Source organism: Rhamphochromis longiceps, linkage group LG7, assembly GCF_057381845.1.
Source record: "Rhamphochromis longiceps isolate RC_006_pf linkage group LG7, R_longiceps_female_GT1.1, whole genome shotgun sequence".
Lineage (NCBI taxonomy): Eukaryota > Metazoa > Chordata > Actinopteri > Cichliformes > Cichlidae > Rhamphochromis > Rhamphochromis longiceps.
In genome coordinates, this window is record NC_140563.1 from 67,921,384 (window position 1) to 67,935,801 (window position 14,418).

The following is a 14,418-nucleotide window of genomic DNA, read 5'->3' on the forward strand; positions in this document are numbered from 1 at the left end:
CAGGTTTGCCAGAAGGCCATTTATTCTTCTCTGGTATATCTCTTCAGCCTTTTTCTCAGCGCTTGCAGCCTTTGTTTGGTAGCATCTAGAGCCTGTGTTATGGACAGCTTGCTGTACCTCATTTTGACACCCTTCTGCAACTCGCATCAACATCTTTCCAGCCTTTGTCTTCCTCTGCTTGCATCCTTGATCTTATACCCAAGTGGTTGTAGAGCAGTAGTGGTTTCAGTGATGCTGGTAGTGGAGATGGAGCACAGGGCAGTGTTGCAAACATCTCCTGTGTTGAGACGAGCTGGGGACTCGTTCTCTGTCTCGAGTCCAGCCACACGCTTCATGCTCAGTAGATGCATCTGTCATTGGTTTAGCTGCACTGCTCTTGTCTACCAGGGTTACAGGCTCATTACTTCCATATTTCTCCATGCTGTACTTCAGCCTATGAGTCTTCAGAGAAGCTGGAGATCCACAGGCTGAAGTATATTCCTTTATGGAATATGTTTTGTTAAAAATTGTAAGTGAGCAAACTTACAGGTAATTATTTCCCCAGTGTTTGATGGAGGACTTGCTCTTTTGTTCGAGGCCTCTCTACGCTCCTCACTTCAAGCGTTTGGCCTACTGCTGTCCCTGCAGCCTACTTTAAAATGCGGTGGAGCAGAAAACAATGCAATAAATACAGATAAAGAATGTCGTTCACCAAGCATACTTTATTGACTCGATTCATGAGGAAGTCAGAGGAATTCTGGGACAGCTATAACCACAATCTGCCTTCATATTAAATAGAGGAAACACTCACTGCATGAGATTACAGATCGGATTTCCATATCAAACAAACATTGAAGAAAAACGTCACACTGGTGAAACTGCACAGCAAAAAAACACAAAAAAACCACATTCAAAATGACTAAAATGAATTAAACACAAGCTCCCTGGCAGCAGAACAGCCACTGCAGTGAAATCGTCATTATTTCAGACTCCGCTCTTTAATGAAAAATAAATACCATCAGTGTAACACGATGCAGTTTGATAACAGACTGAATGCAAACATATCAAGCACAACGCTGGCTACTTGGACCGTTGTAACGGCCTCTTACATTTCCTCCAGCAATTCCATATTTCAAAAACTCCAAAACGTTAGGAACAATTTTTTTCCAATCTTAAATAAATAGAAAACCATTCGGGATACTGGAATGTTGCCATCTTCGGTGGAAAGATGGCAAAAAAAAAAAGCTCTTCCAGATCACAGCTCCCATAGCAAACATTGATACTAGATTTGAAGCCTGCTGCTCACACAGGTTAGACAAATGAGTCCTCAGGAGTAAAATTTACTGTTGTTTATCTTCTTTTCTTTTGACCTGGAGAGAAAGACGGACAGATTGAGAGCAGAGAGTAACAAGTATCACAAATTAGTTGTCATATATTACAGTATATGTACATATTGCAGTATGCACCATGAAATGCAAATTAGATAATCCACCAAAAAGCTGTTTTATGGATGGAATTTCCTAATCAGTTTATTCTGAGCTCGCCACTGAAATTTGGAAGCTGTGGCAGCCTAAGGACCTCAACTGAAGTGAAGCAGGCCATCCGCTGACGGCAATGAAATTAGTCTGATAGATAGGCGGGATGTTAGCGGCAGCAAAATCAACCAAAATATCACTAAGCTTGGCAAAAGACCCGAAGACGACAGCAGCGGACGAACGGGGTCCTTTCCGTGAATAGACTGTCGCTGCTAGAGTATTCCTGCACTTTTCAGACTTACCTTGGATTTTCACCAGTGCTGCCCTTCCTCATGAGGTTGTTGGTGGGCTGAGCCAGGGAGGATCGCTGAAGGTTGCTGTGTGTGTCGTACAGGAAGGGTTCGCCCAGCTCTGCCTGCTTCTTCTTCAGCTGGCTGGAAGACGAGTACAGCTCCTCCTCCGCTTTCTGAACGATACGTGCCGAGTCAGCAGATCACAGAAATCCCGCCACAGTGACATAAACGTCGATGCGCTCCTGGTGCGTTACTCACCCCGGCCTGCTGCACACTGATGTAGACCAGAAGAGAAGCTAGCTCCAAGTCTTCACTGTAGCCGTTCTTCAGAGGGACAGAGCGGTAACCTGTGGAAGCAAACCCAAAACAGTTCATTTCCTTCATTTATTCACATCACCTTGATTTGTGTTATAACCTGATTCATTCGTGTTCATTTCGACTTTTAAAATCACTTTTAAAAATTACATTTTTTTTAATCTTAAGCAGTAACGATGGACCTAGTTTAGTTTTTACAGAAATACAAAAAAACCGTTGTTTTCAACGTGACTGTGTGAGTTGTGTTCCCTCTAAACTTAAAAAGTCTTAAAATGAGTCACAACCTAATTTCACTTCCAAATGAGGTCACTTCAGTGTGTGGTGTCAGTCTTTTGTGGAATTTCAAAATACTAAAGCCTGCTAAAATTAGATATTAAAGCTGCGTCACACTCAGAGTGGAAACTCCCCGATTACGAAGAATCTAAAAGTTTACATTAAAGTTTGGCCAGGATACAAGAGACATGAGCTAGCCACTGTCTAACATTACTTAAATATCAAATGATTCAGGATTGTTTCACCTCTTTCATTATTTATAATTTGAGACGTGGAGTGTCTCTTCTTATTAAAATATGAGCCCCATACAAAAAGTTAATACAGCAAAAGCGAGCACACCTGTGAGAAAACTGGTGAACGAGGAAATTAACTTGAGCTCCACATGATATAGTTCTCAGGTGAAAGTATTCTCAGTGTGCATTAAATCTTGCTTCTAAGTAACATTCAGTTCATGCAATAATGATAACGAGCACTACCTGAGAGTGACGGTAACAGAAGCTGCGTGTATGAATTCCCACCTGAGCGAAGGCCTTTCACAGGAAACGTGGCCTGAGCTAGAAAGTTGGGGTCTGAGAACATGTCCTCCTCGTTGACGATGAAGCGCAGGAAGGTGAGTTCAGGCTCATACACACTCAAGATTATGCGCTCTGAGCCTTTCCACACTGGGTTCAGACCATTGTCACCTGCAGGGGGCAGAAACGTGCAAAGCTTTTACCTGTGAAGCCTCAAGTCCCCATTAAATTAAAAGTCCCCAGAACCTCAAGCTGAAAAGAATAAAAGTTCCCGCAGAATTGCAGCTAAGGCCGAAGCTGCTCGAGCTCTGACTATTTTAAGGTTTTTCATTATTATTATTATATTTTGTGATGGACGACTTCTCCCGGGTCGTCCCGCCTTTTGCCCTGTGAGAGGTGGGACAGGCTCCAGCCCCCCACGTCCCACAATTTTTCCACTGTGAGATCGAAAGCCCCACAAAGACGAGGCAAATCTCAGTGTTGATATAGATACACAACAAACACAACCTTATTACAATTTTACCATCGATCTTCTTTCAAATCTCTAATTCCTGCAGAAAGCGTTGAAACAACGAACACAAGCTACATTTTTAATAGTTAGAGAAAAACTAGATGAAACAGAGGAAAATAGAAAGGTTGCTGGAGAATCTCCTTACGATAGACGATGGTCTTGTACTTCTCCTCTGTGTGCCCGCACAGCTCGATCTCCACAAATGGACTGGCGATGCTGCGGCCTGGCTTCGGAAGGTGCCTGGCACCAATCACCTGCAAGGGACGAACACAACTGCTCTTATTCTCTGCACACAATCAGGCCCAAAGTGCATTTTTGTACATAAGTGGACCCTGAACGTGACTCATAATCATGACAGAGGCACAGAGAGTGTGTGTGCGTGTGGCGGCACACCTTGACCACAATTTTGTATTTGACTTCCTTCTTGTCCTGATGAGGGTCGTAGCTATCCATACGCATGAACTCCGGCTGCAGCACGTAGCCCGTTTGTCCGTTCAGACTGAAGAGGGCGTTGTTCAGCTGCATGTATTTATCTGGGTGGACACAAGAACCTGAATAACTTCACAGTGTCACTTCTCCTTCAGGCAAATCCTGATAATTTTCTAACAGGTAGACTCGATAGTGTAACCTGTGTTATTTTTTCAGCTGGAGTAGACAGATATCCCCCAAAGACATGACAGACAACATAAAGAGGGCAGTTTGAGTTTAGCTTTAGTGCAGAGTGATGCACTGGCAACCCATCAGCATATCTTTAAATATCAGGACATAATAAAATGACCTGGTCCTCAGTAGGCCTTAAAATGAGGTAAATGTAACTTTAAATGAATCCCAACACGTGACACGTTGCACTGTGCCATTATTTATTGAACAAAAACTAAGACAAGGTGCTGACGTAACGTGTGAAAAACGTTGAACTCCTTGAACGCCTTTCATGTATTCTGGAGTCAGATGTGAGCCCATCAGTCCCACAGCCCGACTGAGATGCTGTGGACAAACGAACTGAAGCAACACTGTAATGAAGAGCAGGCCAACATGTTTGTTAACCTCACACAGAGAACAGGTATTTGAAAGACTGCACAGGCTACAGAACCATGGGGTGGACGCACTGCTTCTGCATGTTGGTTTAGCCCTAGTTAACTAAATAATGACACAGCATCAGGTGTTGTTGTTCATCTCAGCTCATACGAACCCAAATGTACGACCTGCTAAAGACTAGATTTTTTTTTTACTTTGTCCTGACACTTAAATTCTTAGTAATGTACAGATAGTGTATTTTCTCTTTACCGTGACTGTAACTAAGCTCAAAAGACAAAGACATAGTGTCTCTAAACACATAATATATGGGTTTATAAAGCTATTCATAGCCAAAATACTACATATAAGTGGAGTAATATACTGAAATAAGCTTTCAGATACTACAAATAGAAGATTTCTTGTATTAATGGGATGTTAAAACCCGGGAGAGCAGCCAAATGGCTTTTAGCTAGGCTTTAGCTTCAGCCAAGTGGAAGCTAAATTGGCTAGTCATTCATATGTAAATTGGGTTGTTACCTGGGAATTCTGGAGGGAGGGGAGTGGGGGTGTGTGATTGAGGGGGTGGGGGAGCTGCTAAAAGCTGTGCACTTCCTTTTGTGTTTCATCTTGATGCATTCTCAATCATCCAGGGAAATAAATCTCCAAAAGTCACCAACTTGGAGTGTTTCAGTTTGCCGTCTTAGGGAGAAATCAACAGACATGGGTGTAGGTCCTTTGTTGCTGAGATTTATTGATAAAAACAGTACAAAAAAAACCAACCATTTGTACACATATTTACAAATAATAATAAAAAGTGAGTGAGTACATTTCAACATTATACCAGTGGTCTGATTGATGCCACAATGGAGCAAATCGAGCAAAGACTGATAAGTTCGCTGCAATTTCCAGTGTGTGGGGATCATTGGTCACCAACTGCATCACGTGCTACAACCCTGGTCTACATATCACCGTTGATGAACAGCTTTTCCCATCAAAGACTCGGTGCAGTTTCCTGCAGTATATTGCAAGTAAACCTGACAAGTTTGGGAACAAGTTTTGGGTGGCTTGCGACCTAAAATCCAAGTACATTTGCAATGTCTTCCCATATCTTGGCAAGGACCCCAGTCGTCCCACTGGGGAGAGACTTTCTGAAAATGTAGTAATGAAGCTGATGGAACCATTCCTAGACAAGGGCAGAAATGTTACCACGGACAATTTTTTCACATCGCTTTCACTGGCACAAAAACTTCTTAGACGGAAAACCACCATCCTCGGCACAGTCAACAGGATTCGCAGGGAAATTTCTCAATCCACTAGACAGACAGATCGCAATGAATTCACCACTCAGGTCTGTTGCAGGTCTTTTGTGGTTCTATGTTTATGTGTTTCATTGTGTGTAAAAGGGCTATGAAAATAACAATTTATCTTATTTCTTAGGTGTTTTCAACCTCTGCTGCCACGCTGACGGCGTATGTGGCCAAATGGAAGAAGACAGTCTATATTCTTAGCAGCATGCACAGCGTGGTTCAGACTGATAACACCACCAAAAGAAAGCCAAACACTGTCTCCCTTTACAACAAAACAAAGTGTGGCGTGGATGTGATGGACCAGATGGTTCGGGAGTACACTGTCCGCAAAGGAACACGGCGCTGGCCAGTCGCCGTGTTTTATAACATGATTGACATGGCAGCACTGAATGCACATGTGCTGTATCAAGCATGCACCGGGACGAAGGAAAGACGGGTGGACTTCCTGGTGGAGCTTGCAAGAGAGTTGGCTCGCTCTCATGTAGCTGCGAAGAAGGCAAGAAAAGATCAGTTGCCTTTGACACAACCCTCCACACCTAACCCTGGAAAAAGAGCCATGTGTCAGGTCAAACACAAATGCAAGAACAATCATGCCACTGTGCGATGTGTTCACTGCTACAGATACACATGTGGTAAATGCAGACTACAGGTACCATGGCAGTGCCAGGATTGTGAGTGATTGCTGAAAATGTTGAAATGTACTCACTCACTTTTTATTATTATTTGTAAATATGTGTACAAATGGTTGGTTTTTTGTACTGTTTTCATCAATAAATCTCAGCAACAAAGGACCTACACCCATGTGTGTTGATTTCTCCCTAAGACGGCAAACTGAAACACTCCAAGTTGGTGACTTTTGGAGATTTATTTCCCTGGATGATTGAGAATGCATCAAGATGAAACACAAAAGGAAGTGCACAGCTTTTAGCAGCTCCCCCACCCCCTCAATCACACACCCCCACTCCCCTCCCTCCAGAATTCCCAGATAACGACCTAATTTACATATGAATGACTAGCCAATTTAGCTTCCACTTGGCTGAAGCTAAAGCCTAGCTAAAAGCCTACCAGCCAGTTGGCTGCTCTCGGGTTTTATAGGTAGAAAGGTAGAAGCCTGGGGGATGCTAGTGTTAAATCCTCTATTATTTCCCATTTTCACACTTTTATTTCCTCAGACTTATTTATTTCTGCATTTTCATGTCCTTTCAATGTGCCGATCCTCGTGTTGCTCAACCTACAGGCGGAGGTTTATTCTAAATTTATAATTATATTCTGTCACAAATATTTTAGCGTGTTTTTGTACTTTGCTTCACTTGAATGTTTTCTTGTCATAAGAAGATAAATATAAAGCCCTCAAAACTGTCTCCTTTGTCCTCCGCTGTGTGATAAATGAGCACTGCTGTACCTGCTGTTTGGAAGTTGAGAGCCACCATGTGACAGCCGAGGGCCCACATCGGGTAAGGGTCGTAGTTTGAGGACTCGACGCGCTGGCCTTTCGGGTAGATACGACTCAGAGCTTTGCGGTTGTACTGCAGGAAGTCTTTGGTGCGGCTCTTCCCTGGAAGCTTGTTCTCCACGAAGGAGCGGACCTCCTTGTAGCTGTAACTGTCTGCAGAGCAGGAGAGAGGGGAGGAGTTCAGTGGTTCAGCCACCTCACCTTCGCTGCTTGCTAAGAGAGGGAGCTGACATTTAGTTAAAGTGAGCTAAACAAATTAACTGGATTTATTTCAGAGGGATGGTTGTTTGGGGACTAGACTGTGAAAGGATGCATGTCTAAACTGCATCTAAACCCCACCCTCTCACACATTTTCACTCAGACAGTCAGAAATATTATAATTCTGATCATTTATCAGCACAAATCCATATTTTTAGATCTTTGTATAAAAACAAAGCTGACAGTTGTGAGACTTTATCAGAGGTGGAAGCATCACAGCAGATGCTTTTCTGTGGAAGTAACTGAGAATAAAACAAAAACATGAAGCAGATTTTCCTGTTCTGGCTTTTTATAGCAGATAACCTTAAATATTCTGCAGTAGATCAAAAACAGAAGAAAACCATGAATCAACATATGAACATTACCTGATGCTGCTGAAGTGAAGCAGAGCAAAGTTACAGAGGTTTTATTAGAGACACGGCTGAGAGCAGTTTGGCATCATTTGTAAAAGTTTACATTTCTGGTCTTGAAGTACACAGAGACAGAAAGAGCTGCACAGGAAGTGTGATTTTATCGTGGTGGAAGCAAAAGTGCCAAAGTAAGAAGGACTAAATGATGTTGTTTATCAAACGAGAAGCATAGTTTTGATCTTCTTTTGCTGCTGGTTCAGTCAATTTTGATCAGAGAGTGACAAAAACCGCAACTGCACACTTTGTGTTTGCACAGTCTCAAGAACATCGGGCGAGTTAGTCCGCTGCCATATAAAAACTGTAATGGCCCTCGATTACTTGTCGATGTGCAATGCTGCTGAATAAGAGGAGCCAGAGAGCTGTCTCAGGCTGCTGTGTTATAATTCACTGTTCGGTGACTTTATTGATCCATTAAAGGTTTTAACTTAACCCAAAACACAGCAGCAAACATTTTCTCTCACTATTGATGTTGATCGGCTCCATAGGAATAAAATTTAACTGAATTTATCTGAACTGGATGTCATGCTCAACAAAAATGAGCAACAAGCACAGAACATTGAAGCTGGTCCATCAGATACAAATCCTGCTCACAGCAGCACATCTTACTGTTTTCCTTTCAGTAACCACACTCCACATGATAAGTGGTGGTCATCAAACGATGATTGTGGGTTTTGGGGCTCTAACCATGAGTGGCCGTGGCGTTGTTTCATGTGACTGTGCCCACTTCAAATCGGTCTTTTCCTGTTTTTGAAAGTAACACATTTAAAAATGAACCTAAATAGTATCAAATAAATGCTACACACAAGCTTCTTGTAAAACGAGTTTCAGGTACAACGCGATTAAATAAAGGTTTATAGACGCTTTCAGATTTAACCGCGTTTTTTCCCTTCAGATGCTTATTTGGTTTAGAAGCTGATATTGCAGATCTGTTATTTGGAAATGTCACCGAGTCATTCTGAACCTACAGAAATCAATTGTGGTGCGAATGTAGTTTTAGCATCTATTTCCAGATTGAGACAGTGCATCACAGGAAACCGTCTGTCTTTAGATCTTTCCTCTTGGTCACATCCTGTTTGTACAACTTAAACCCCCGCGAGCCATCATTTTAGGGATTCCTACCTATAAAACCCGGAGAGCAGTCAAATGGTGGAAGTGGAAGCTAAATTGGCTAGTCATTCATATGTATATTAGGCTGTTAAGTAGGAATTCTGGAGGGAGGGGAGTGGGGGTGGGGGAGTGGAGTGTTTCAGTTTGCCATCTTGGGGAGAAATCAACACACATGGGTGTATGTCCTTTGTTGCTGACATTTATTGATAAAAACAGTACAAAAAACCAACCATTTGTACACATATTTACAAATAATTCAACATTGTCAGCAATCACTCACAATCCTGGCACTGCCATGGTACCTGTAGTCTGCATTTACCACATGTGTATCTGTAGCAGTGAACACATCGCACAGTGGCCTGATTTTTCTTGCATTTGTGTTTGACCTGACACGTGGCTCTTTTTCCAGGGCTAGGTGTGGAGGGTTCTGCCCGAAGCAACTGATCTTTTCTTGCCTTCTTCGCAGCTACATGAGAGTGAGCCAACTCTGTTGCAAGCTCCACCAGGAAGTCCACCCGTCTTTCCTTCGTCCCGGTGCATGCTTGATACAGCACATGTGCATTCAGTGCTGCCATGTCAATCATGTTATAAAACACGGCGACTGGCCAGCGCCGTGTTCCTTTGCGGACAGTGTACTCCCGAACCATCTGGTCCATCACATCCACGCCACACTTTGTTTTGTTGTAAAGGGTGACAGTGTTTGGCTTTCTTTTGGTGGTGTTATCAGTCTGAACCACGCTGTGCATGCTGCTAAGAATATAGACTGTCTTCTTCCGTTTGGCCACATACGCCGTCAGCGTGGCAGCAGAGGTTGAAAACACCTAAGAAATAAGATAAATTGTTATTTCCATAGCCCTTTTACACACAATGAAACACATAAACATAGAACCACAAAAGACCTGCAACAGACCTGAGTGGTGAATTCATTGCGATCTGTCTGTCTAGTGGATTGAGGAATTTCCCTGCGAATCTTGTTGACTGTGCCGAGGATGGTGGTTTTCCGTCTAAGAAGTTTTTGTGCCAGTGAAAGCGATGTGAAGAAATTGTCCGTGGTAACATTTCTGCCCTTGTCTAGGAATGGTTCCATCAGCCTCATTACTACATTTTCAGAAAGTCTCTCCCCAGTGGGACGACTGGGGTCCTTGCCAAGATATGGGAAGACATTGCAAATGTACTTGGATTTTAGGTCGCAAGCCACCCAAAACTTGATCCCAAACTTGTCAGGTTTACTTGCAATATACTGCAGGAAACAGCACCGAGTCTTTGATGGACCTAAAATCCAAGTACATTTGCAATGTCTTCCCATATCTTGGCAAGGACCCCAGTCGTCCCACTGGGGAGAGACTTTCTGAAAATGTAGTAATGAGGCTGATGGAACCATTCCTAGACAAGGGCAGAAATGTTACCACGGACAATTTTTTCACATCGCTTTCACTGGCACAAAAACTTCTTAGACGGAAAACCACCATCCTCGGCACAGTCAACAGGATTCGCAGGGAAATTCCTCAATCCACTAGACAGACAGATCGCAATGAATTCACCACTCAGGTCTGTTGCAGGTCTTTTGTGGTTCTATGTTTATGTGTTTCATTGTGTGTAAAAGGGCTATGGAAATAACAATTTATCTTATTTCTTAGGTGTTTTCAACCTCTGCTGCCACGCTGACGGCGTATGTGGCCAAACGGAAGAAGACAGTCTATATTCTTAGCAGCATGCACAGCGTGGTTCAGACTGATAACACCACCAAAAGAAAGCCAAACACTGTCTCCCTTTACAACAAAACAAAGTGTGGCGTGGATGTGATGGACCAGATGGTTCGGGAGTACACTGTCCGCAAAGGAACACGGCGCTGGCCAGTCGCCGTGTTTTATAACATGATTGACATGGCAGCACTGAATGCACATGTGCTGTATCAAGCATGCACCGGGACGAAGGAAAGACGGGTGGACTTCCTGGTGGCGCTTGCAACAGAGTTGGCTCACTCTCATGTAGCTGCAAAGAAGGCAAGAAAAGATCAGTTGCTTCGGGCAGAACCCTCCACACCTAGCCCTGGAAAAAGAGCCACGTGTCAGGTCAAACACAAATGCAAGAAAAATCAGGCCACTGTGCGATGTGTTCACTGCAAAAGATACACATGTGGTAAATGCAGACTACAGGTACCATGGCAGTGCCAGGATTGTGAGTGATTGCTGACAATGTTGAATTGTACTCACTCACTTTTTATTATTATTTGTAAATATGTGTGCAAATGGTTGGTTTTTTGTACTGTTTTTATCAATAAATGTCAGCAACAAAGGACATACACCCATGTGTGTTGATTTCTCCCTAAGATGGCAAACTGAAACACTCCACTCCCCCACCCCCACTCCCCTCCCTCCAGAATTCCTACTTAACAGCCTAATATACATATGAATGACTAGCCAATTTAGCTTCCACTTCCACCATTTGACTGCTCTCCGGGTTTTATAGGTAGAAAGGTAGAAGCCTGGGGATGCTAGTGATAAAGGTTTATAGACGCTTTCAGATTTAACCGCGTTTTTTCCCTTCAGATGCTTATTTGGTTTAGAAGCTGATATTGCAGATCTGTTATTTGGAAATGTCACCGAGTCATTCTGAACCTACAGAAATCAATTGTGGTGCGAATGTAGTTTTAGCATCTATTTCCAGATTGAGACAGTGCATCACAGGAAACCGTCTGTCTTTAGATCTTTCCTCTTGGTCACATCCTGTTTGTACAACAACCTGTGGCTGAACACGACGAGTTTCCTCAGCTCAAATAATTCCTCGGCTAGAAGGACTCATTTAAATCAATGTTAGAAACTGTGTAGTTACAGGAGTCACGGACGTGCATTTCAGGATGGGACCAGCTCTTGAGTAAAAGCATCTAAACGCTTTTGTGACTGCAATTATATTTTTAAAATTGTGTCATTGAAAGGAAGTTTAGACGCCAACTAACATAAAAAATAACATCTAAAAGTCAGAAATGAAGAAGAAGGTATCTGCTTATTCATTGAGACACCACAGAGACTGCACCTATAAAAGGTAAAAATGATACCTGATTGAAATTTGGCAGCTGGCCCCGTAAAGGTCACCTCCCTCTGTTTGCCGTGTGTGGCCTACATAACAGGCCCAGCACACCAAACACAGTAACCCCGATTAGCAGCGGTCAGGCACTTTTACAGTTATGAGCACCCTGTGGCACACCAAAGTCAATCAGTGACATTTACTAAACAGATGAGTTATCAATAAATCCACCGATCAGGACAATGTTGTTGCAAGCTAGACAGTTTGTCATTGCCGGCTTTAAACATGCTTTTTTAATCCTGCAAGGCTGGGTGTGAGTATTTGTGGTTTTATTTTACACTTTGTACAATAACTACGTTGCTTTTATAACTGGAGGTCTGGAGAAAAGCGATTCAAACACAAAGCTTGAATTCATCTTACTGTGACATGGAGTTACAAAGGTAACACCGCATTCACCAATGATTTCGATTCTTAACCTCAGATTAAATAAGTGAGGCAAGGTTTCATTTTAAAGCAGCGTGCAAAAGCTTCAAGCGCAGCCTGTCTGCATTAGACATGTGAGTTGACACGTATTTACCAAAGCGGTCCTTCTCTTTGCTGCGTGGCTGACAGTAGACCACCACCTCCGACATCTCCGTGGCGACCACTGCCTTCTTCTCCACTTCCACCTGTTGTTTCATCTGATATCGAACAGAAAAACAAGTCACTTCCTGTTTGCACTGTAATGTGGACAGACCACCTATGAATATAGACGCCGATGTGGTTTTGCATCTTGCACTTTGCTTCGGTCAATACACAACCTTCCCGTAAGCTCACACAGATGATGCTCTTTTACATCATTTCTTTGCAGTTATAGTTTCTTCAGTTATTAGTTTTTACATTAATTTTGTATATTTTTAAATGATTTCAAATTACAACAACATTTGTCTTAAATTGCCCTACATCGTATCTGTGGTATCAGATAAGATACCACATGATCCTCTGTGAGCAAGCACTTTGTGACGGTGGGAAAGAAGAACTCTCTTTTAACAGGAAGAGAGCACCAGTAGAACCAGCCCCACTGACTGAACGGAGCATTTTGTGTCTCACTGTAGCAGTTTTTGTCGTTGTAGTTGTTAGTAAGTAACTTTGTATTCACTTGTAGTCACTTTGTATCTCGTTTAAAGTCACATTCACACAAGCCTAGAGAACATTGGTTGACACCCCAGTTGCTAGGGACGGGTTGGTTGCAAAGATGCATACACTGCTGCACCAAAGACCTGCTTGTGATTGCTTTGGTCGCGGGCAGATTCCTCCCATCACCAGTGAGATTTGCATTGGTTGGTTTCAGCATTAAAGGCAGAACTTTGGATGCAAACGTTCTGTTTTGTGCTGCAGTTTTTCCAGTTTCACTAACGCTTGGTGGTTAGTTTCCAACTGTTTGCATACAAGTTGATGTCTTCCATGCAATCTACAGGCAACCATGGCAATCAGCAGGTGACCAAAGTCTGTGGTTGCTGCTGGTTTTGCTGCAACCTCCAGCAATCGCATCCCAACAGGTTTTATGATGCGGGCTCTGCTTCCACAGAAGCATATCGCACTCACCTGTTGATCCTTGCTGTACTGCTGGTTCGCCGTTCTCTGAATAATGTCCCATGCCACCTTGTACCATTCAAACAGCTCTTCCAGAGAACCTGCAGTCAAGTCAAACTGCAGACTGTCTTCATCCTGGTCCTGCAAGGTCACTGCGTGGGGCTTCCCGTATTTACCATTCTTCACTACAAAAAGGAAGACAGAGAGGCCCAGTGATGTTTGACTCCCAAACTTTGTGCAAACTTTGAGGAATCAGGATTTAGTCGACGTGTATACAAACCCTAACGCAGTAATGACACATTTAGTCCAAACTGAGTTAAAGCCACAGAAAAATGCTCAGGACTGAACTAAACTGGACGACGCTGCTGTGTAATGTATATTAACTGTGCTTTTCCATTGTGACTGTGTGACACACCAAGATAACGAGTACTCACAGTTTTGAATGTTGCATTTGGAGATGTCCACGACGCCCTGACATAGTTCACCTAGTGGGTTATCTTCCATTTCCTGTTTTAGCAGACATCACAAATAGAGGTCGTTTTCAGTCACTTTCCACACAGATACAGTACAGTTGAACTCTGACCTGACTTCTAATCTTTACCTGCACTCTGATGACAGGTTCGGTGTTGCTGGACACTGGCTCCACGTAGTTAGCAGGAAAGAATAACTGTAACTTGCCACCGTGGTCTCCTCTGCACCTGTAATGAGCAGAATGAGTCACTTCAGTTCAATTTAGTTTGATTTATATTGCACCAACTCACAACAACAGTCGCCTCAAGGTGCTTTATACTGTGAGGCAAAGAGCTTACAAAACCAGACGACCCCCCTATGAGCAAGCACTTTGGTGACCGTGGGAAGGGGAAAAAATCCCTTTTAACAGGAAGAAACCTCCAGCAGACTGAACAAGAAACACTC

General features: G+C 43.1%; 1 protein-coding gene across 1 annotated transcript in view; it reads right to left on the reverse strand.

Annotated features, from left to right (window-relative positions):
* Positions 1–681: 681 nt before the first annotated feature.
* Positions 682–14,418, reverse strand: part of plcg2 (phospholipase C, gamma 2) — a 51,014-nt gene continuing 37,277 nt past the window's right edge. Inside the window, exons 23-33 of the mRNA XM_085414959.1 lie at positions 14,105–14,201; positions 13,938–14,010; positions 13,516–13,688; positions 12,509–12,611; positions 7,082–7,285; positions 3,752–3,891; positions 3,504–3,612; positions 2,854–3,018; positions 2,006–2,094; positions 1,757–1,920; positions 682–1,349 (exon numbers count right to left, since the gene is read on the reverse strand). Of these exons, the coding sequence (XP_085271085.1) occupies positions 1,307–1,349; positions 1,757–1,920; positions 2,006–2,094; positions 2,854–3,018; positions 3,504–3,612; positions 3,752–3,891; positions 7,082–7,285; positions 12,509–12,611; positions 13,516–13,688; positions 13,938–14,010; positions 14,105–14,201 (1,360 nt within the window). The 3' untranslated portion in view covers positions 682–1,306. The remainder of the gene's footprint in view (positions 1,350–1,756; positions 1,921–2,005; positions 2,095–2,853; positions 3,019–3,503; positions 3,613–3,751; positions 3,892–7,081; positions 7,286–12,508; positions 12,612–13,515; positions 13,689–13,937; positions 14,011–14,104; positions 14,202–14,418) is intronic.